Source organism: Sinocyclocheilus grahami, unplaced genomic scaffold, assembly GCF_001515645.1.
Source record: "Sinocyclocheilus grahami isolate Dianchi unplaced genomic scaffold, SAMN03320097.WGS_v1.1 scaffold27.1, whole genome shotgun sequence".
NCBI lineage: Eukaryota > Metazoa > Chordata > Actinopteri > Cypriniformes > Cyprinidae > Sinocyclocheilus > Sinocyclocheilus grahami.
In genome coordinates this window covers 1501682-1525851 of record NW_015505206.1, presented here as the reverse complement: position 1 = coordinate 1525851, position 24170 = coordinate 1501682, and the positions used below count along the sequence as shown (strand labels likewise).

At 37.9% G+C, this 24170-nt stretch overlaps 1 protein-coding gene across 1 annotated transcript; it reads right to left on the bottom strand.

Annotated features, from left to right (window-relative positions):
* Positions 1–581: 581 nt before the first annotated feature.
* On the bottom strand, positions 582–20908 carry rab5c (RAB5C, member RAS oncogene family). The gene is made up of 6 exons (XM_016253351.1): positions 20760–20908; positions 10479–10794; positions 6457–6608; positions 2399–2521; positions 2232–2325; positions 582–2035 (listed from the first exon to the last, which is right to left on the bottom strand). The coding sequence occupies exons 2-6, from the start codon at positions 10645–10647 to the stop codon at positions 1908–1910; spliced, it is 666 nt and encodes a 221-aa protein (XP_016108837.1). The 5' UTR covers positions 10648–10794; positions 20760–20908; the 3' UTR covers positions 582–1907.
* Between the last annotated feature and the right edge of the window lie 3262 nt (positions 20909–24170).

Genomic DNA, 24170 nt, shown 5'->3' with positions numbered 1-24170 from the left:
TTAATGTTAGTTAATGCATTCATTGTAAATTGTTACCACCGATGACAAAACTAAAGTGCATTTATCACTACCAGTCAGAACCTTCATGGATTTAAGTCTTAAGAACCTTTAAGGTGCAATCAGCAATTTTTCGCCTTGTTAAAATGTTTTACTCCTAAATAAGTGCATAGTAGATCATCAACAACATTCACACTATAATAATAATCCAATCATGTTACCTTATAAAAACGTTTTATCGCACATGCAGAGGGTCCCCTCAGGGGGGCCACCATGTTAGGATTACATGACCAGCCAAATACTACTTGCCTAATCTTAGTAACAACCCTGTTATTGGACACTTTCATGCATGAATGAACTTAATCATGGTTGACTGTGAACAGTGATTTGATACAACATCAGTAACAAAACGACTGCCAGCACAACATAAACACAAAAGACTTACTTTTAAATTCATTTTGTAATGGTGACTATTAAAGACCTCCATTCCCAACCATATTTAGGGGACTATTAAAAAAAAAAAAAAAAAAAAAAACTCCACATCGCCACCTGTATTTAGAAATAACAACACAACAATTAGAATGTATACTTTCCCCTCCTTTATTGGTAAAATTACAAGTTCTATTAGTTTGGTGTTTTTCCATTTATTAATTTTTGTCCATTGCCTCCCTCGTTCCTCAGACCCTGCTTGAGACGTCTGGGTCACCGTTCACATTTGATGTGCTAGGTCACATGTGATGCTGAAAATGCCAGTCGAAAGAGATGTCCTTCGACATAACACATGAGGGAACAATATTGACAGAAAATGACAAGTTGTCAGAGGACAAAGAAATACCCAGTGCACTCTAAGAGACCTTCAGTACAAAAACAAGTAAATTCTTACAAAGGTGCTGAATTGAAATGGCTAATGATTGGGGTCATATTCACAGGAAAATAAAGGGGAAAAAACAAGAGTACAAGAACAGTGACATTATCTTTTTTCCCCCCCTTGTAAATATTTGTGATTTTGGTCAGAGGCGGCTGATTTTGCCTTGTGTCATTTATATGCGTTTTCTCCAAGTCTGATTTCAAAAACATTTCATTAATGCAAAGGGGAAAAAAACAACACCACATCGGAGTTACACCACCTGTTAATGCATTTAGATATACAAGTAGATATATGTAAATGATTAGAAAAGGAGTCTAGCCTATTAAATCATATACTGGTTTCATTTGTGCTGGAGTAGTGGACGTCTAAGAGACTAATACAATAAAAAAAATAATACAGGATCTACAGAACAGCCTGACATAGATGGAAAATAGCCTGTTTGCTCATTCTCCGATCTTTCCTCTCTCCAACAAAGGAGAGATGTGATCAAGGAGAGCAGGAGAAAGATGAGGTGCAACTCAATACTAGCAGTATGCATCCACCAAAAGGGAGAGCGAGTTTGAATAGTGGCGTTGCCACTAAATTTTTCATTCAAACGAGCAAATGAGAGGATAAGGAAATAAAAGGGAGAGATAACTTATTTTTCCACCAGCAGCAGTCTGGAATTTCTTTTGTCTTAAATGTGATTGGTTAGATCGGTTCACATGTTTGTCTCCTTTTGCTTTGTCAGAACTCTATATAAGACAAATCGAATAACTTTGAAAATCACAGATGGCAGACACACTTGTGTCGTAGCTTGTGTTTGCTTGTATCTGAATGTGCATGTACTGTTTTTGGGAGGAATAACTGGTCGAAGCATTAACGTGTCGATTTACAAGGGTATCGATGGCCAGTTTCCAGTTCTGAAGCTGTATGGTACAGTCTAACTGGCCATAGTTTAGAGCTGGGTCATAAGTGAATGGATCTCACACTATGGTTTCATACTGTGTTTGTGTGTCTGTATCAGTCCTTGGGTGCATCTGCCAGCTGATTGGTCCGATGGCTAGTTGCCGCCTCCACAGCACTGGCCGCTTCTGCCCTGAGGTGCTGTCTCCTGTAAGTCGACGCCTCCTCTGGCCCGTCCGCCACTTCCTGCTCCACCCTGCGGTTCGTTCTTCGGAAGCTTCTTGGCTAAAGAGAGACATTGAGAAGGAAATTTTCTTCATAAACGTACTAGTTTGATTTGAACTGAATTTAATCACCAGCAGTATTTGAATGATTGGGTGTGGCATCTGGTTGAGCATTTTTGCGGCAGGTGAAACCGGTGTCATGTTGCTGTGTTTTGCTCCGGGCTTGAAGAGAGTCAATAAGAGAGATGAGATCGTACCGATAGCCATGAAGATCTCGTTCACGTTCATGGCGGTCTTTGCAGATGTCTCCATGAAGAGTAGGCTGTTGTCGTCTGCGTATGCCTGCGCCTCCTAAAGAAAGCATGTGGATGTGTTAAAAACATATCTGATTCACACAGGTTGTTTTGCGTTCATATAAACACACCTGAAAGTCAACAGCTCTCTTGTTGGCCAGGTCAACCTTGTTGGCGGCCAGAGCAATAACGATATTTGGACTCGCCTGACGCTGCAGCTCTTTCACCCAGTTCTTTGCTCTAGTGAATGTGTCCTAAGAGTGCAAAGGAAAACAGCAGAGAAGTAATTGTTAGAGGTGACCTCAGATGAAATAGTAGGGCACACAAGGATGCATCAAATTGATGAACTGAAGACAGGAATAATGGCTGCTGAAAATTCATTTTTGGCATCATATTTTTAACGAACTGATATCTATTTTTACTAAAAACACCTGCATATGCATGTTTAAAAAAAAAAGAGACTTAAAGGTGACCTATTATGGCACTTTTTACAATATGTAATATAAGGCTCAGGTGTCCCCAGAAAGTGTCTGTGAAGTTTCAGCTAAAAATACCCCATAGATCATTTATTATATAATGTTGAAAATGCCTATTTTGAGTGGAAGCAGAAATATGCTGTTTTCGTGCATGTCTCTTTAAATGTAAATGAGCTGCTGCTCCCTGCCCACTTTTCCAGAACAGGGCTATGCCTTCACAGCCCGTTCCTCAGATACGCTGCAAAAAAAAACAAAAAAAAACACCTGTTTGATTTTTATTATCATGTCTATCCTCCCTGTCTCTCCCTTAAAACCAACACGGAAGTGAGTAAATCTGCAATTCATCGACTGGCCGCTAGAGACTGGCTCCAAAAGGGAGTCAATCCCATAGACCTCCCATGATAAAACGCCCAACTTTACAGCAGAAAAAAATATGTTTACAGTCTGGTACAAAAAGTGGTTTTGGTCTATATAAGTAATTGTGCCCTTCATGACAACTGTGAGGGGGGGGTTCTACACAATTAAGGGCGTGGCCATTTGAGTGACCAGTGGATTGCCGCTCTGCCCTACAAACGGCAAGAAAAATGGCTTTAAAGATTTTCATTTGTCCAGAAAAAATAATTATAGGCAGTAAGGGTGTCGAAACTAATCGTTTCTACGATGCATCGCGATGCAGACAAGGACGATTCGGTATCGGTTCAGTAATAGACCATAACCCATTATAACGTACTGACGCTTTTCTGACGTCATCTGTCGTGGTAGCATACATTAGGTGCGTTTGGCTTGAAGTGCCGCTGCGCAGAATGATCAGTGTATGACATCAAGTACCGCGAGAGCGATAGAGCAGACGGATCTTTATCCTTTCGAATCGCTCTCGCGGTTGATGTCATACACTGATCATTCTGTGCAGCACCACTTCAAATCGAACGCGCCTAATAGTGGAGGGAGGCAAGACACAAGTGCAAGTAATTAAAAATGCTCCAACTACTTTAAAAACTGACATCTGGGCACATTTCGGCTTTTATGAACAACCTGGTAAGCACGACCTGGAGAAGAGACACACTGTGTGCAAATTATGTCACGCACAATAAAATATGCAGGGGGTAATAGTACTAAATTGAGAAACCATGTCAGGTACAGTTCATATATCTGACTGCTTGTATTTATTGACAAAATTGTATACATGTGAAGTAAAATTGAAAATTGAGGATTCAGTGCATTGTCACTTACATTGTAATGCATCTTGATATCAAATTGAACTGAATCGATGACATGATAATCGTAATCGAACCGTGAGACCAGTGTAGGTTCACACCCCTAATAGGTAGGACACTGGAAATCTGCCAATTAGATGTTTTACTGAAAACTTCTGTTTTACTGCTATTTTGAAGTTATTGTACTCTGCCTTTGCATTGTCTGCAAAAAGTGAGATGTCACACCAAGGCAAAAGGCAGTAACTTCCACATTATATACAATATTTGGGTGCTCTAGTGATCATTGGCTATCTCATAGGCTATAACATATAGTAATGTGATAAAAAAAAATGTTTTACCATAACAACCAGACAAAAAGTTAAACGTGAGTGGATACTGTTTTGCAACCAATTTATTTGCAATGTTCGCTAACATTAAAGGATGCAAGACATAGGCTACGCCTATTTTTTTTTATATCGATTGAAAGAAAATAGCCTGACTAACCTATAAGAACGACTTGTGGATTGATGTGAACGCCAGCAAGTATGAATAATGCTCAGAATGATTGTTAATTAAACATCTCTGATGACGTTCATTGCCATGGATTTTATCGAGTTACATGAAAAGGTAGGAAAAGGATTTAATTGCGAACTGTTACTGATTTTATGTGTAATACATGCTACGCTGTCACGGCTTTCGAGTCCTCACACGTGCAGAAGTGTGCATCCCCAGACTAACAGCTGGCACTGAGTGAATAATCTGCATTATAAAAAGAACCAAAAAAAAAACTTTAAAGATTATTTATGATTAATTATTGTTGCCAAGTTATCTAGTCGTTGCTTGTTTACAGTGCTTTGTTATATGGAGCAGTTTGTTAGATCGCTAATTTGTTTGTCTAATGAAGTGCCAACAGATGTATGAAAGCACACAAGTTACACCGTAATTTAAATGTGGCAGACTTTAATGGGCAGTAAAACAAAGGCAGAATACCGTATAACTCCAGGCTGGCACAGTAATATTGACGAACGGCTAAACAAATGCAGAGCACGGTATGTTAATTTGAGCATTCCAAAACAAAGTCAAAGAGCGGTAACTGATGTTATACTGTGTTCTGCCTTGGTTTCTCCGGGGCTTTTCTTCAAGATACTTATACACATGATAAAGGAGGTCTTGAATGTTCCAAAAATATCAATTTTATCTTTTTCGACCAAAAACGAAGTTATGTTTTTTTGTTTTTGCACGGTAGCACTGCTGTCACTCTGGGTGTGGTGTCAGCAGCAGGCACCCTCAGCTTCACCCACGTCCTGGCTTTTTGCCCATTTTCGATTATCCGGGAGTGACGCGTAGCCAAGATGGTGACTGTCGGCTCCGCCCACTTTAGGCTTCAAAAATGCTCTTCAGAAACCTACAAGTGACATCACGGACACTACGTCTATGTTTTTTACAGTCTATGTGTCTATCACGCTGAAATCATGCATTTTAAACCATATCAGTTGAAACTTCTGATATACGGTTTTCTGAGCGCACACATCCGAAGCACACGAACAGAAAGCGGCTGTCACACAGCATGTGAGTACTAAACTAAGTTCTCATTCATGTCTTATTGCGTTTAAACTGTCAAATACACACAAGTTTATGTTACAAACAGACATGAGTTACGAAAACAGTGGGTTATGTCTGTGAAGGGAAAAAAAAGTGTGTTTATATTAGATCTGTGTGGCAGCAGCGTAATTATACAGTAAATAAATCAATAAATCCACTGCTCTAGTCTCCTCCGAGACCGGGACTCTAAATGGTATTCTGTGCTCGTCAGTGCAACCAAAGACAGAACAGTTAGCATGCTTTGCTCAAACTTACGCCATTGCATTAGATCTGGTACACCATTGTCGCTTGCGAAAACACAATGCCGTGGGTGGAAACTTGCAGATTGTAGGCGGTAATATTATAATAAGATCCCCTTTCTTTGAGCGGATTTGAAATTTGAGTGGATCGTTTTTTCACAAGCTTGCAGAGAAAGGCTTACCAAAAAAAATTACTGGGTTGTTTTTTTTCACGTTTCTGTTTGTTAGACGCACCGGGGACCCGATTGTAGCATTTAAACACAGAAAAAGTCAGATTTTCATGATATGTCACCTTAAAAATATCTTACATATTACAAACAAATCACTGTATTCTGATACAATCTCACACACACATACATTAGCTTAAGGTTGCCAACAGGAAGGAAGTGCACTGCCACTGTGACTTGCTTGACTTTGAGCAAAGGTCTGACTGTATCCTACAGAATAATAATTAACCCCAGCAGTCAGTCAGGTGAAACCTTATTATTCAGACCTTACCCTTCTGCTGAGCCCAACGGCGTGATGTCAGCATTTATCAGAGCCGATGCATGACTGGCAAAGTCACATTGCAGCTGAGGTGCCATGTAACCCTCAGCTGGTGAATGACTGGCTGTACAGGACTCATGTCTGATAAAAACTCAGACTTAAATGTTTTGATTTCATAATCACGGCCACTCACTGTGTTAGTAATGTCATAGACGACAATGGCCGCCTGGGCTCCTCTGTAGTACATAGGGGCCAGGCTGTGATACCGCTCCTGTCCGGCCGTGTCCCAAATCTCAAACTTTACTGTTGTATCATCCAGGCAGACTGTCTGTGTGAGGAAAGCAGCTAGAAAGGAAAGAGAAACAGAAATGTTTATGGCATGAAGCCAATGTACATCAGTTCATATGATACAAATAATTATTTTAGCACTTCCTTACTGCTGAGCTATTTAAACCTGCACATGTTCAGAGGGGAGGAAGAATAAGAAACAAAAAAAAGCATCGTCATGATCAGACCATTTAGAGGTTATTTGATGTTTAATGCATAGTTATGTGGTGGAGGGTTTGACAAAATGATCTGCCGCTCATCACAGTTGATCAGGCCAAAAACATGCGTGTTGAAAAGCTTACAACATTTGTAAGTTGCTTTTGGCATAGAGATTTCCTGAGCAGAAGGATTAGAAATGAGATCACAGTAAAAGGGAACAGAAAGTTACCTTTTATAAAATGTGTCTCATTATGTTTACGTTTACCACTCGGTTTTAATTGGTATCAGTGCTAAGCTAAGCACTACTATTATTACTGCTCATATACGTACTGTTCAAAAGTTGGGGACATTTTTAAAAAATAAATAATTAATTTTCATTTAGCACAAAGAATGCATTGAATTGATCAAAAGTGACAGCTAATACACTTATAATCTTACAAAAGATTTCTGTTTCATATAAATTAAGTTTTTTTGTTTTGTTTTTTTATTACCGTATTGGCCCGAATATAAGACGACCCTGATTATAAGACGACCCTCCTTTTTCCAGATGTACCTTTTGGAAAAAGGCTTTTTAAAAAACAAATCTTGTTTTTTATCAATAAAACACATTTTGTCTTCAATTATTTTCATATTGCATATTTTTCCTATTTTAATTTTAGTTTTGAAAGTATGGTAAAAACTGGTAAAATGTACCAACAATCACATTTAAAAAATATACACTTTTTGATATACCATTAAAAAAAAAAAACCGGTAGCCCATCTGAATTAGGACATTTAGGCTATCCATCTAATAGCAGCCTACCAAAATCTTATTAACAGTAGAAGTTAAATCTTACTGTAGTCTTCAAATCTGGGTACTGTCTTACGTTTTAAAATCACAAAGGGAGTTTGGTCCCATCAGGCTAACGTGACAGTCACGACTCGTGCAGCTGTAAGGTTTTCATCTTTACAACACGCTTTACATTACGTATTTCATGGCACACTCGTTTTATGCGTATTTGGCGCCACCTATTGTTGTGGGTGTATTATTGACATGTCAAAGTCTAGACCCTGAATATAAGACGACCGCGTTTTTTCAGATGTATTTCCAAGAAAAAAACATCGTCTTATATTCAGGTTAATACGGTATTATTATTTTTACTTGTTTTATTCATCAAAGGAAAAATCATGTTTTTTCACAGCATATTAAAGGGTTAGTTCACCCAAAAATTAAAATTAGCTTGTGTTTTACTTACCCTCGAAGCATCCTAGGTGTATATGACTTTCTTCTTTCAGACGAATCCAGTCAGAGTTATATTAAAAATTGTCTTTGATCTATCAAGCGGTTTATTGGCACTCAGTGGGTGTTGCAGTTGAACAGTCCACAAGTTGTCAAATAAAGCTCGCGCATTCATAAAACGTGCCGCGTACGGCTCCGGGGGATGAATAAAGGCCCACTGTAGCGAATCCATGAGTTTTTGTAAGAAAAATATTCATATTTCAAACGTAATAAACACTTTTCTCTCACTTCCGCTGACTGTCATACACTGAAGCAGTTCCGGCGAATAACGCAAGAAGCGCGGCGTTGCGTGATTAGTTACGAATGCGGAGAGAGAACAAAACAAAACGGCGGTCACGAATTAGAAGTACAAACAGAAGATTTGCAAACAAAAATGTCAGAGGATTTCGATATAAACCAAGAGGAGACTGGTTTTCCTTTGCTAAAGTAAGGAAACTTTGCTTCCTTTGCTCCTGTTAAACAAACTCATGAGACTAGCATATCTCAGAGGCGCGCGCGCGCTGCACATACGTCATACACCTTCCGCCGGAACGGATCCACGTATGATAGATAATGGAAGTGAGAGAAAAGTGTTTATCACGTTTGAAATATGCATATTTTTCTTAGAAAAACTCATGGATTCGCTACAGGGGGCCTTTATTCATCCCCCGGAGCCGTCTGTGACACGTTTTATTATGAACGCGCGAGCTTTATTTGACGACTTGTGGACTGTTCAACTGCAACACCCGCTGAGTGCCATTAAACAGCTTGAAAGATCAAAGACAATTTTTAATATAACTCCAACTGGATTCGTCTGAAAGAAGAAAGTCATATACACCTAGGATGCTTCGAGGGTAAGTAAAACACAAGCTAATTTTCATTTTTGGGTGTATTATCCCTTTAAGCAGCACAACTGTTTATAATAAGAAATATAATAAGAAATGTTTCTTGAGCAACAAATTATCATATTAGAATGATTTCTGAATGATCATGTGACAATGAAGATTGGAGTAATGATGCAGAAAATGCAGCTTTGCATCACAGGAATAAATAAAAATGTATTTAAAGAGTAACAAGTCATTTTAAATTGCAATAACATTTCACAATTACAATTTTTACTGACTTTTAATTCAAATAAATGCAGCCTTGGTGAGCATAAGAGACTGGTCAAAAACATAAAAAACCAAAAAACAACAGCAAACTTTTGAATATACATATAAAGATATCAGATGATGAGAGATGACACCCGACCAAACAGCTAGCAACATGCTAACAACCACAAACACTTTCGCAACCACCCTGAACACTTTACCATCACAATTGTGACATTTGCACATGCAAGCATTCTAAAACTGTTCAGAAAATGTCGATTTTACAAATGTGCAGAAGCGGAGAATAAGAAAGACCATGCAAGTTTCTAATCCAAACATTGTGCTGAGTCAGGTGCCATGGTCACATGTTTGTAGCTCACATTCATTTCTCCACAGCACTGAGCTTTGACCTGCTCACTGACGACAGGATGATGGCATTGAAGGAAAATATGTAGAAGGACAAAAAAAGTGCTGAGGATTTCCTTATTGTCAGCCTTGTGTAAGCATGTGGTATCCTGCCTGTACTAAATGTCACTCCCAGCTGTTTTCTTTCCTCATGCCTGACTAGAATGGATCTCTTGCTAAATATGAAACTGAGCCCTGATGGAACAAATCCATTAATGTACACAATCTAATTCACTTAAAGATCCCCTGAGAGACTGACGACTTAAAGATAGAGGGACACACTAGCACACACACTCAGGAAATCCCATTGTTGACTGTTTCCCTTTCCTTCTGGACGCCAAACTCTTTCCTCTCTGCTCTCTTTGTCCATGTAATTCTTTAGAACAGTGGAGAACGTAAATCTTTTAAAACGTAAAAGTGAATGCCATTTTAAGCTGCATACAGAACGTGTTTGGTTATGAGATCAGATGTGCGCACATGCATAACTGCGTGTCTATTTTATACTGCAGTGTAACTCATTTGGTAGTCATGTGATTAGCACGTAAGAACCAGCTTGTCTGCTTCTGATCGAGCCCAGCCCTCTCACCACATATCAACATAACCTCATACATGCAGAAGGTTTGCTCTATCTTGAGTGTGTTCTCACTACTTCTCGCTGTGTTGTGTTTCAAGATATGATCCCGTAGCCAACCTTTTAAAGGAGATATTCTACAGTTCTATACAATATTTCCACTAAAGATGACCTTTAGAAGAATGTTAGATCATCTAAATGTAAAAATAGGAAGAAATAAGTATCAGAATTAGATAACTTACAAAAAAACAAAAAAAACTCTAACAATGGCCCACAACCAAATATATTGTGCATCCCTAACATTCTTTCATGTCTGCTATCTTTTGTGTCACAGCTCAAAAGTGTGAGGAAAACCCTTCATCTTTAGAAAGAACAAGCTTGGACATAAACACACTCCGGCTAACCTCCAATGGTGCTCTCCTGATACTCATGGAACTGGCCTTTGACGAAACGCAGCACCAGGCTGGACTTGCCCACGGCAGACTCTCCCAGCAAGACCAGTTTGAACTGGCATATTTTGTTCCCGACGGGGGCGGCACCATTGGTCCGCGCTGGTCCACCTCGCCCCGCCATGCCAGGAGAGGAGAGGGCTGACTGGATCTGAAAGGGGTCCTGAACCAGGATCAGTAGAGCTCGGGGGAGGATGGGGTCGAGAGTGAGAGAACCAGGGAGAAAAATTGAGAAAAAGATGGAGAGATGGCCCCTACTGGATGAACAAACCTAGAGAATAAAAAGGAGAAAGGAAGTTGATCAGCAAAACACATAAATGACCAGATATAAATGGCTATATTATAAAACACTGGACTGTGACGCTCTTGAGTTGAGTGAACGGAAAGGACGGATTCATTACAGGACGTTAACAGCTATCACACCATTCCAGCACACTAACCATTAACCAGCCACCCCATAATGCTCCAATAAAGCTCACCGCAACAAAACAGTCCCCTTTACTGATTCCACCCACACTGTGCTGCAATTACAGTTAAAAGCATCAATATGAAAACACACAAAGTAAATATCAGTGTCATGTCACACATACACTAACCTAGCTCCCCAAACAACCTACACTTATCCAAAATGATCTGCACCCTATTGACTGACAAGATGCTGAAAACAGGTCAGAACTTGTTTTTTTTTATGTGTATATTTGTTATTCGGAGCATAACACAGACCCACATTCAGCTCAGCTTGGGGCAAAACAAATCATGGACAACAGGCTGTGGCGTCACATTTTCTTTAGGCTTTCAGATTGATAAATACAATCACAGCAGGGGAAAACACATTTTCAACTCCTGAAACTTTTTTGTGCAAACTGGGTTTCAGTGTTGCTTTTTGTTTATTAGAAAAGTTCCATGGATCCTCTGAAGCAAAATACAGACAGCAGAGCTGAAGTAGACCACTAAAACTAAGAGAATAAAGATGAGAGAAAATGAATGTGTTTATTATTAAAGAGAGAGAGAGACACACAGAAAGAAGAACTAACAGTAACTCTGAGGTCATTATTTGAGCTTGTTAAAAACAGAACCAGCGTTTCTTTCTGCTGTAGGTATGGTAATGGGAAGTAGGAGATGAGAGAAGATAGATGGTATTGAGGGCTAGGCCATTAGAAGTGGTAACACAAACAACATTTTCATTTTAGCACCATTAACCTATATACATATCCTGTTAATAACTGCAGGAAAAGGCCAATTGAAGTAGTAAGTAGTGGGCAATGAAAAAAGTGATTATGGAGAGTGAGATGTCGCTGCCAACATCATGTCTTGAGGTTCAGTCTAATCCAAAGCATGTGATAGAGGTTTAGAATCCCTCTCTCTCTCTCACACACACACACACACACACACACACACACACACACTTCTGCAAAGTACACCTTCTCAATTCAACACGCCTTGATGGAGAAAGTGGTACAACCTAAATAGAAACAAACAAAAAAAGCTCGCCAAAACCACATCAGAGTTTCATTATACAGCAAACATCGATTAAATAGGCAGTCTAAATATCATTTATCGCACCTGAAACAGTCCTTTTTTAAATTACAGAAACCCTCATTAGAAATGACACTTAAACGCTAATGTGTCTAATTTGACAACATTTTTTTTTTTTTTTTTTACAAGTGACGTGTAAGAGCGGCACATAATTACTATAGTACACAATAGTAACTGCAGAGCCGCAGCGCTAATGAATGGAAAAAAGGCAAGGTCTTGAGCTTGAGATGCACAATGGTCAGACGTCCATTCTAGTGCATATTTATGTAAACAAATAAAAGCAACACAGCCTACTGTAACCAACTCTGACAGAGCTTTATGATTGGCCAAAACGTCTTACGTCAGGTCATTCAGACCTTGAAAAATGCTCATACTGGCAATCCTGTTCTTTGTTCACACATAGCATCATACTGATAATTTACTGGTAATGTTACAACTTCTCATACTAGAAAATTGCCAGAGCTGATTTACTGACCTTTCAAAAAATTGACCTTTCAAAAAGGTCGAGTTCACACATGATCTCTAAATGATTAAAAAATGATCTGCTGAAAAGGACAGAGACAATTTAACAACACGACAGATTTTTATCACTTTTTCTTCTTCTTCTTTTTTTTTACATTTTGTGTTAAATCAAGCATATAATAAAAACACCTGTTATAATGCTTGTTTAATTCTACTTTAATAATGTTAAAGGGGTCCTATTATGCTCTTTTACAAAGTCTTGATTTAGTTTTGGGGTGTATTAGAACATGCTGTCATGCTTGGTGGGTCGAAAAAACGCATTATTTTTCACATAATTTACATTATTAAAATACCTTTCTCCCCATCCTGGCACAAACGGCTCGATTAGTTCCGGCTTTGATGAAGGTCCGCCTTCCGAAAAACAAAATGTGTTGTGATTGGTTAGCTGTCCCAGTGCGTTGTGATTGGCGAACAGCTTAGACAGTGTTTCAGTACTGCTACGCCCCTTGCTCCGACTTTCAACAAAAGCTTTTTGGCGAATCCGGCAGGCACTGTACTCCCTCGTGTTGTGGAAGCTGTCCTCAGTAAAATGCGCAGCACACAATAGCAAATTGGGGTTATAATTATCAGGAACAGAGTTAAAAAATAAATTGCAACCACTGTTTCCTGACATCATCCGCTTTTGGAAGCCCAAACAAAGACATTTGGGCACGGAGGTGAAAAAACTGCGTTTCAGGTGGTCACGCACCGGACGAGAAGCACAGCGTCGCATTCACGCCACATCTTTAAAATTCAAATACATTATTTTCTATGAGTGTAGCACACCGGCGGCATCTGTCCGCGGCGCCCAGCTACGTCGTGTTGTACTTGTAAAACCTCATGGCCAAACAAATGCCTTAAAAATAAATGAAATAAATATCACCAGCAAAAGCACCTGGAATATTTCACTCAGTTGTAAATCAGTCTAGAGAATAATTCTAACAGTGAGGCCAACGAAGGACCAAAAATATAGAAATAATTTCACCAGAGAAGGTGCAAGTATTAGAGCATGTTTTTGAAATACTGATGCGATTTTCATATGTCCTGCTTTATTGCTTTTTAACAAGAACTATAACTATAACTTTGTTCTGAAACCAAAGTTGAAGTGACCAAATTCCAGACCATGATTCATGACACAGATAAAATTCCACAGAGCACAGCTGTAACTTCCTGCCATCGCATTTTATTCTACTACTATCAGAACTAGCCACCTGATTCACTTCCTGTCATCTTTTCAGTAAGGCCACCTTACCGAAAGACACATGCAGGTTGTGACACCTGTGCGTACATGCATCGGCCTGAAATGCTGTCACCAGCATTCCAGTGATTATGGCTCATTTCCATTTCGTGTGAAATCACATCATACCAGCTGAATATACAGTGCTGTGGTAAACCCAACAAGGACTGCAATAATACCGTCCCTCCCCCATCAAACAGTTGAGAGAAACAAACTGAGAGGGAGAGATCGCAACAGTATGGAAATAGGAAATGCTCTCCAGGAAACTGACCCGCTGGAAGGAAATCACATGCATCACCAACACAGAACCACAAGCAGCCTGATCATTAAACACATATCTGATAGGGTGTGTTAGAGAAGACCGTCTATCTACTGTAAGAAGTCATTTCAATTCTGCAGAGCAAACACACAGATAACAACCCACCCGTCCCACACCCTGCTCAACGACCGTCTGGAAGGACAAACTGATGCACTCAACAGCTGCATTCATTAATAATAAAACTCAAAAGATGCTATTATATGCATCTTACAATAAAAAGGCTCCATCAGACAATGGCTTTTTGCATCTATCAGTCTGATTGTGCAGGCTTGTAATCTACTTTGTGCTCCAATTGTTCCTGTTCACTAGAGCCGCTTCAGCATCAGTTCAAACATTTCATCTTCAGATGTGCAGATCTGGGTTATTCAGACAAATTAGGTGGTTTGTACTTCCTACATAAACATGTTTCTTGATAAAGAAATAGTATTATTTCGGATAAAGATAAAGTATTTAAAAAACATGCTCTAATACTTGCACCTTCTCTGGTGAAATTATTTCTATATTTTTGGTCCTTCGTTGGCCTCACTGTTAGAATTATTCTCTAGACTGATTTACAACTGAGTGATATATTCCAGGTGCTTTTGCTGGTGATATTTATTTCATTTATTTTTAAGGTATTTGTTTGGCCATGAGGTTTCTTAAAGGGGTCCTATTATGCTTTTTCATTTTAGTCAGTGTGTAGTGTGTATGTTTGGGCATAAAAAAAGATCTAGAAAGTTACAAATCTCAAAGTCCATTCAAAAGGGAGAGATTTCGTTTTTTAAAAATCCCTTTTCAAGAACTACAACGAACGGCTCGTTTGGACTACAGTGTTGGTTTCCGGGCTTTGTGATATCACAAAGCGGCCCATTAGAATATCATTCAAAATAATTCCCGCCTACAGAAATTTGAATGGTTGGGGGGTGGGGAGGGGCGAGGTTGTGGTTAGAACGCTTGGTTGAGTGAGTGCATCAGACGAGACGATGAAGAAGAAGTGCTGCTGCAGAGTTAGTGCATTAGAGAAAACCAAGAAGAAGAGCTGCTGTGCTGTAGCTTCAAATTTTCGGCATGATAAAGATACCTAATAACATTCCTCTGTGTCCGGTCTTCACCAAGACCTGAAGACTAAAGGCTGATTTGGCTGTTGGCAAGCAGACCAGCATTATTAAGTTTTTTTTAAATCTACTATTTATTAGGGTTGTGTGACGGTGAGGAAATTTTCCCACCAGTTAATCGACGTGTGACAACACCAGTAATACCAGTATCACCGCGGGGGCGTTCTCTCTTTTCCTTGCTTTTAAATAGCTTGTAAAAGCGGCGTGCGCATTTTACTTTCACTTTCAAATAGTGGCAATTCGGAGTAAAGCAATTGTTCGTTTTTAGTTAGTTTAGTTTGAATTTCCCCTCTTTTCCTCGCTTTCCTTCGCTTTTAAATAGCTTAAAAGCGCCGTGCGCATTTTACTCTCACTTTAGAATTAGCGGGAGTTAGGTGTCAATTGCTTGAATGCAACAACAAAATACAACGTCAAACTCACTTTAACGTATATATAAAACATAGAACTTTTATTATCAAAAATAAAAATACACCATGCTATAGGGCAGGCTATGCCTAATATAAAACAACAAATAACTTACATAAAGTTTAAATGTACAAAACTGGAAACAAGTAAACATTTATAATATATAACCAAATAAATAAGAAACGTAGAACGTTTATTAGCAAAACGAGTAAGAAAGCTTGGAGCCACGGCATACACCTTGATGTCAAATAAAATAACTAAATGACACAAAATCAGCAAACAATGTGGAACATATTGATTAATTCTTGGATTAAATAAGAATCGAATGTTTAAACAAACTTCCAAAATCACCTTAGATAAACAGCAAAAGTCAACAGGCTTTTCAAAATCCAAAATATTGCCAAACAGGCGCTTTTGCATTTCGTTTCGAAACTAAATCATCCGCAATCGTCTTGTCTGTCTAACCCCTCTCTTCTTGTCAGTCAGCTCGACTCAATCTCCTCACTGGAGAAACGAAATCTGATCTGTGATGCAGATCAGATTTCAATGCAGTTGTCGTTCAATTGCATTGAGCAGCCGCGTTCAGTTTTTAATTCTAGTGTCTGTTCTTTTACTGAACTAAATGATTTTTATTACTATAAAAAATCAAAGCGACGGTGGGGGTCGGTGACGCGGTGGGCAAGTGACGTAACACCGGTATCACCGTCAGCACAGTCTATCGCAGCAAGCCTACTATTTATATTTTATTTCTGTTTTATTTAAATTAAAAAAATACTAGGGATGCACGATATATCGGCCACCATATCGGTATCGGCCCATATCGGCTCATTTTTTCTGTTATCGGTATCGGCCTGATAAGAAAATTTGGCCGATATCTTAAAGCCGATAAATAATGCATTATTTCCTTCAGAGACACTTCCAGCTAACAACAAGAACACTGAAGCAGGCATAAAACAAAATTGTAAACAAGTTCCCACATCTTTTGACTACTTAATTTCTTTTTTCTGGTCATCGTGAATACTGGCATAGCGATTTTGTTTTTAAATCGTTCTTTAAAATAGTTTCTATTAAGAGTGATATCCACTTGGCAAAATCATTTAGCTAAAGATAACAACCACAAAAATGATCATTACAAAAACCTCTATGACTAAATCACAATATTCAGTTTGTGAACCTTGTATTTGTGTGTTAGTGTTTTAATGCCATGCCAGCAAACCATAATCATAAATGGAGAGAAAGCACTCAAAAGTAAAAAATAACCTTGATCACACCCAGGCTTCTCATAAAAACCTCAATATCAACATATTATGAGTCATCTGTTTATATAGGCACAATATTTGGCAATGGCCATTTCAATCCAATGAGCAGAGACATTTAAATTTGATTGCTTTAATGGAAGAAACACAAAAACAGCTTTCTTGATGACCTAAAATGCCTCAAGCAGTCACAAAGCATGCTGGGAAAAGCCACTTTGCTCTGCAGAGCAGAACTAGGAGATGAAAGTAATATTCTGTTCCTGTTTGCTCACCTGCAGTGACAGTCAAAACAAGAAACCGTCACACATTAACACATTATGAAGCACATTTTCATCTAAATGAAGTCTCTTTCTATATTCATTCACATCAAATAATTCTTATGTTAAGCAATAGGTAGATCCTCACATGTCAAAACTAACCAGACCACAAATGAGACGCAAGCCTATATTGTATCTCTCAAAGACAATGGAATTACGAGACCGTAAAACAGTGCTGAAGAAAGCAGGTTTCTGCAGTCATGTGTGCATCAAGTACCTCTGCTGAACAAAAGTTCACTATACGCAACAGGACAGTGAACAGGCATTATACAAGATTTCAAATCCTCACCGTATCAAAGGTGAACATTCATAACTCACAATAAAAGTATTGAAAGAAATATGTACTTATGTTGTAAATAGGCATGGGCCGGTATGAGATTTTGACGGTATGATAACCTTAAGCAAAAATATCACGGTTTCACAGCAGGAGGCGCTTCTGGAACACCAGATACTGCGTTTCCTTGGTTACCGCTGTAAACAAAGGGCTGAAAGGGCTAATTCATTCTTCAACATGAATTATACAGAGACTAGATGAAAAGAAAATGCCACGTAAACTTTTCTGAAGACAGTCAGTTCCCCTCAGAAACACATTCATACAAACCCCAAATCAATATTGAGGATTTTCTTCCAATAGTTCGTGCATCATGAACCGTGAGTGATCTGCCTGCTACAGTATTTTTCTCTGTGCGTCCGTCTTCAGCGTCTCTGGCCTGTGTTAATGCGCGTTTACAGACTTCATATTTTCACATAAATGACATTAGGAAAATTATATGCATTGCAACGCAGTTTGAGCAAGTCCAGAACAGAGATCGGCTGCAATAAGACAATAAACGGCCGCGATTAATCGCGATTATTTGATCTTGATTATTGTGCTTTTTATACATGACAAGGGGGAGTCATACACCAAAAGAAACCAGAAGAGCACCAGTTTGCTTTCATGCACTGCAGTGCCCGCCCCCCTTGAAGGTCAAGTTAATATTTAATTATATTTTCTCTATAGCGCCAGATCACAACAGACGTCATTTAAAGTTACCTTTCTTATAGAACATGTCTATACCTTGTTCTTTCATTAAGCAAACTAAATAGCCTTATGTTATTTATCTTATTTGCACGACGGCATGTCATTTCAGCCTCTACGTTATGTTCTCGCTCTCTGCATCACGCACAGCAGAGTTCCGCCCGATGCGCGCGCTCACACACACACACACACACACACACACATGAGCCCACTCCCACTAGTATTTCTAAATATAAAGCTGCAAAACAATTCATATTTAAATATGAATTCTGCGTGTCTCTGTGTTAATGAATGGCGCAGACGCGCGGTTTTGCGTAGTACTCGTACTGAAGCGCGCGTGACGCTTGCGGTGATATTAGCGTCTGCAGTCTCACTAATGAGGACATAAACACATGAACAACATCTCCAGAACTGCTCTGACAGTCACTTCATGAGCATTTGACCGTTTCATTTCAGTAAAACTATCATCATGTCATACACACACAAATGAGCATTTATCGGCCGATACCGATATGGCGGCCGATATATCGTGCATCCCTAAAAATTATTAAAACCTTATTTTTAAGGAATAAGCATTCAATATTTCTTATCAGTAGGATACAATGACAAACAAGCTTACAAAACGTTTATAACAAAAACGAAGATGAGGCATGGCACACACCACATGCTGTATTATATACCAACTAATAAATTACAGAACGTTTAGCAAACACTGAGGAATCAAATAAATAAATAAAAGAGAGCCTCCATAGCGTAATGTGAGGTAAACAGCAAAGATTTTTTTCTAAAATCTGAGGTAAAGAGCAAAATACGTTTTTCAAAAATGAAAACAAAAAGGAAAGTAAAACTAACAGTGACAGTGCTTGCAAGTTTGCCCTTTGATGTTTCTAATATGCAACAGAAATTGTAGCGCTTATGAGTTGACCAACGCGGTTAGTGCGACCGCACACAAAATTTAGTCGCACGGCAGAAAAAAAAGTCGCAGTGTGGAGCCCTGCTATATCATCTGAAGCCATTCCATATCTTAATGTGAGGGACAGAATTTAGGTTTACAGAAACTCATCTTCCTTCTGCTGCAGCTGTCAGTCATTCTTAGATGTAATATTGACAATGCTCAGTATTCAAACAGCACGTCACGATCAGTTATGACAGTCAGCATAAAACTCTCTCTCCAAGATGATATATTCCCATTATAATACTTTAAGTTTAAGGAAGGAAGGAATTATCACAAACAGAAAGATTATTAGAAGCCTTTCTTTTTCTCATGATTTCTATCTTATATTCATGAATGTATTTTGTAAGAATACAAATAGTTAACAGAATAAACATGATTAAATTGTATAATCTGCACAAAATATTTTTTTTCAAGATATTGTTTTTGCTGCTAAATTATACAGCCAGCTAATTATAAATGAATTATTACTTCTAAGACATGATAAACAGCTCAAAAACAAGAAAAGAAATCTATTTCTGCTTAGCTAAAAATACAGAGTTGTGTTATCAAACACCGTTGTTAGTTATTACATTTACAGAATTGACAGATACAGTTTTAGATATTAAGTTTTATTAAATAATGTATTTGATTGCTACATTATTAGCAATAATTAATTAGTATAGACACTGGTGTACGTGAGCTTCCAGGTTTACCATATATGATGTGCTCTTTATATGTGCAGTGATCACTGTTTATATATGAATAAAAAAAGCATAAATTAAATCTGCCTAAATTTTCATTTTGGGTGAACTATGCACAATACATATTGTCACTATACACAGTACATATCGCAGCATTTTAGTATTGCGATATGTTGTGACAAAAATTGTGTGTGTGGACTGCTATCGTGGTGTCTTGAGAAGCATAAAAGAATATTGTCTGGTAGCTTTGAGCTCATATCAATGTATGTGCGCTCTTAAGGGATGACTCATCTAACTGACCTGTCAATCAAGCCTCCTCGGGCCACATTATTGACTTCCTCATGAAGTCCTCCGTCTTTCACTTCTGATCTGCCCCTCCCACAGTCTCTGACCACAAGCACTCACTCAACTGAACGCCGGTGGACCTGCTACGCTGATAAAAACGGGCAGGGCTTCAGAAAAGTTTTTGCAGGCGATAAAAGACGTGTAGATGCACGTTTGGAGAAGTATCACCTTACTAACCGCAATACAATCGGCGCTTTGCGACACCTCGGAGATGCGTGTGGCTGCATCACACAACGGTCAAAGGATAAGCCACGAAAACAAGGAAGCCCTGCTGTACAGTTAGATGGTCAAACTCCAGAGCTGCTGCTGATCAAACGCACATATGTCTGTGTACGCACACATAAAGGCCTTCTCTATTAAACTGAACTTTTGCCGTAAGATTCGTGCTTAGAATGTGACAGAGAGGCCCGAGTTACTCCTTTATTATGTCGCCGAGGGAAAGATCCAGAGTTGCGGCTCAAGAGCGTCACGAGCATCGTCTTGACAGTTCCTCTGTATCAGTAAACCACGACCAGCTAAGTTAGCAATAGCCTATCAATAATCATATCAGTACCCAAATCAGACAGCGGTTACCTTGAGATATGAGTGCGGCGCTTTTCTCTTTCTGTCAAATCCCTGGCTGTCAGGCTGAGAGAAAATTTCCCTCCTGCTGCCTGATACGTCTCCAGTCGTCGGGTCTTGGCCTTCACTTCCGCTTTGAGGGACGAACTTCCGTAATCCGCATTCTTCCGAGGAGGAGGGGCTTGTTTTTGACATACGTGGTGGTGGCCAATAAAAATATATTTTAATCCAAGACAAGGTTATAATAAATGTAAACTTTTTTAGCCTTTAATTACGTCTTCTCATTTTAAGTATTGAAAGGTTACATTTCAAATTAGGGCTACAATTAATTATTTTTCTATGTATTGAGTACAAGTTTTTGTGTCATTACCATATGTTTTTTTTTTGTTTGTTTTTTTACTTCTAGATAACTTGTTGCGTATAGGCAGTGTTGTTATTAATTAAACCTAACTATTCAATGTTCATGTCATGTTCATTGTTCATGTTAATTGAAATAAAACTATAATAAAATATAAATATAAATATAAATATTAGATGAAAAACATAAATGAATAAAAAGGAACATTAAAAACACTGCCTGGCAACTAACAAAAAAATAAATGTATGTTGATGTACTAAAATAGGCTAAATGAAATAAAAACAAATGAAAGCTAAATAGAAATATATTTGTAAAATTACTAAAAATTTTAATAAAATCTATAAAAATCTAAAAAGCCTAATAATAATAATAATACATATAAACAATTGATACTAAAATAGCACTGGTGTTAGGAAGCCCAAGGCATACCTGATCTTTTCTTTAAAAATATGTAATTTGCATGACAGTGTTGATCAAGATGTATTTTATATGTTATTGTTTCTTTTCTCTTTTTTTGCCCTTTTAGTGTCTGTTGAAAACAGATTAAATTAATTTATATTTTACTTTAATAACATAAATAAACAAAACTGACTTGATTAACCACATAAGTCAGTTAAGATAGGGATTCTTTAATTGATTTTTCCGTACATTTCTGCCATATGTACATTAACTGACAGTCACCACTGATAAGCTACCACTAAATATTGTAGAAACTTAATTTGCTGTAAAGTTGCTTTGCAACGATTTGTATCGTGAAAAGTGCTATACAAATAAACTTGAACCGAATTGAATTCTGTGGGTGTGCAGTCATTTATCATATTTAATAATAATAATAATAAGGTAATAAGATGCCACATCAAGATCAAATATGTACTGTAGGTCTGCTCTGTAGACTTGTGCTGGAAAACTGACCCTTGTTTGTTGTTATATCAAAACAAGCTTTACATGAAAACAAGATCAGCAATGCATGTGGCTCAAGATCATGTACTAACCAGTAACACCAAGCTGGGGCGCCACAGGCTAATTCAACTTTAAATTGATTTTTTTTTTATCTCGTCAAACGCCGATGGTTTCTGTCAGGTAAAGTACGGCTGTGATTCTCAACCTTATTTACTTGAAGGCACCAACCGCCAAGTTGTCCAACTCAATATTCAAACCAAAAATAGACTAAGATATTTTAAGTATTTCTAATATTTATGCTACAATTGCGACAAAGCTGCTTGTTTTTAAAATAATTATCAAAAAAAACAGAAAGTGTTAATATGTTACATTTATTAAACACACAAATCGTTTAGTGATTCCACAAGTTTTAAGAACTGTTTGTTCTTCAATTAAAACCACAACCATTCATAAGGTCCCACTAGTTCACATTAGTTAATGCAATAACTGACATTAACTAACAACAGCAATACATTTGTTACTTTAAATTTGTTAGAAATATCTTTGTTAATGTTACTTCATAAAAATATAAATCTTTATTATTAGTTCATGTCCATTAAAAGGGTTATATGTTGCGATTTCAAGTTTTCCTTTCTCTTTGGAGTGTTACAAGCTCTTGGTGCATAAAGAAGATCTGTAAAGTTGCAAAGACTAAAGTCTCAAATCCAAAGAGATATTCTTTATAAAAGTTAATATTAACAGATTACTTTTTTCGTGGCTAGCTCATGATAAGTAATGTAGCCTAGTTAGCCAATGTATTTTAAAAATAAAACTTTATTGTAAAGTATTACTTTTAAATTGTATGTGTTGCTTTTAGATCATTTTAAATTATTAATAGCAATTTATTAATTTAAAAAATGTAGTTCAGAAAAAAAGGTACAAAATCTTGGGGCAGTGCCTTACGGTAGCCTACACTTTGTACCTTATTTACCCACAAAGAGTGCATTTTAATACCTTAAAGTCGTCATGAAATCAAAATAGACTTTATTTACTTTAATAGAGCACATTGCTAGTCTTCATGTTAACAATTAATCCGTGCAAGTTAATCCGCTGAAAAAAAATGGTTTGTTTTCGGTAATCTTTAATCAGATTCTGAACATTTACTTCCGCTCTGGAATGGCGTTCCTTCTCTGATGACGTCAAACAGAATATTCTTAAACACACTCCTCCAACCGTTAGATTGCTACGAGTGAGAGACAGAGAGGAGGAGCGCCAAAATAAAACCATGCCCTCTATTCAATATTCCGTTTCAGCTGGAAATACGTCACTACACTGAAATAAGTAAGCAACTTCCGGTTCACGAGGACTTTAAAGGTACATATTAGTACAAAAATTATACATATTAAACACTAACATTAAGCCGTCCCTTGTTAAGTCTAGGTGGCCATCTGTCTTTCCACTCATCTGGAACCATATTCCAGTCCCCTCCAACCAAAATATTTTCCGTTGGGTATAGCACTTTAGTTTCTGAAATAATATTAGAAATCTCTTCTACTAATTTCTGGTTTTGAATTGCATTGTTAAAGCCATAAACATTAATTAAAATGAAAAAAAGAACATCAATTTTCAGTACCACCATCAACCAATGACCGCTTCCATCCTCTTTATGAGTGATGACTTCCCCAGGACATTTGTTAAAGCATATTGCCACTCCTCCAGAACGATTAGAACCATGACTGAAAAAAATCTTGTCACCCCATTGATTAGTCCAGAAAGAGGTATCCAAACCCGAAGAATGAGTCTCTTGTAGAAATACACAATGAGCTTTCTGTCCTTTGCAAAATAAAAAAAAACGCTTTTCTTTTAACAGTGTCCTTTAAGCCCCTAACATTCAGAGAACCAAATACAATTTTGTCCGTAATCATGAACACTAAAACTGAAAAATGGAAAAAAACAAAAAACAAATAGTAAATAAAAGCACAAATTAAACCACCCCTTTTGAATTCACACTCTCACTCTATGAACCTTAACTTACAAATAGAGCTCTAGTGTCCCACTGAAAAGGTTTCCAACTACCAGTCAATTAGAAACGAAACACTTCACCCGTCAAAATATATCCGTCGACCTTCAATGAAGCCATATGGACCGCGAAAAAACGCCGGTTTTCCTGCCCTCCTTGCTTGTTC

Excerpts from the sequence above, each read along its gene's own strand:
- rab5c (XM_016253351.1), bottom strand. The coding sequence starts at position 10,647 with ATGGCGGGGCGAGGTGGACCAGCGCGGACCAATGGTGCCGCCCCCGTC. Across the intron at positions 2,522-6,456 it reads TCTATGACATTACTAACACA|GACACATTCACTAGAGCAAA; the intron begins GTGAGTGGCCGT and ends TTGCACTCTTAG. Across the intron at positions 2,326-2,398 it reads AGAGAGCTGTTGACTTTCAG|GAGGCGCAGGCATACGCAGA; the intron begins GTGTGTTTATAT and ends TGCTTTCTTTAG.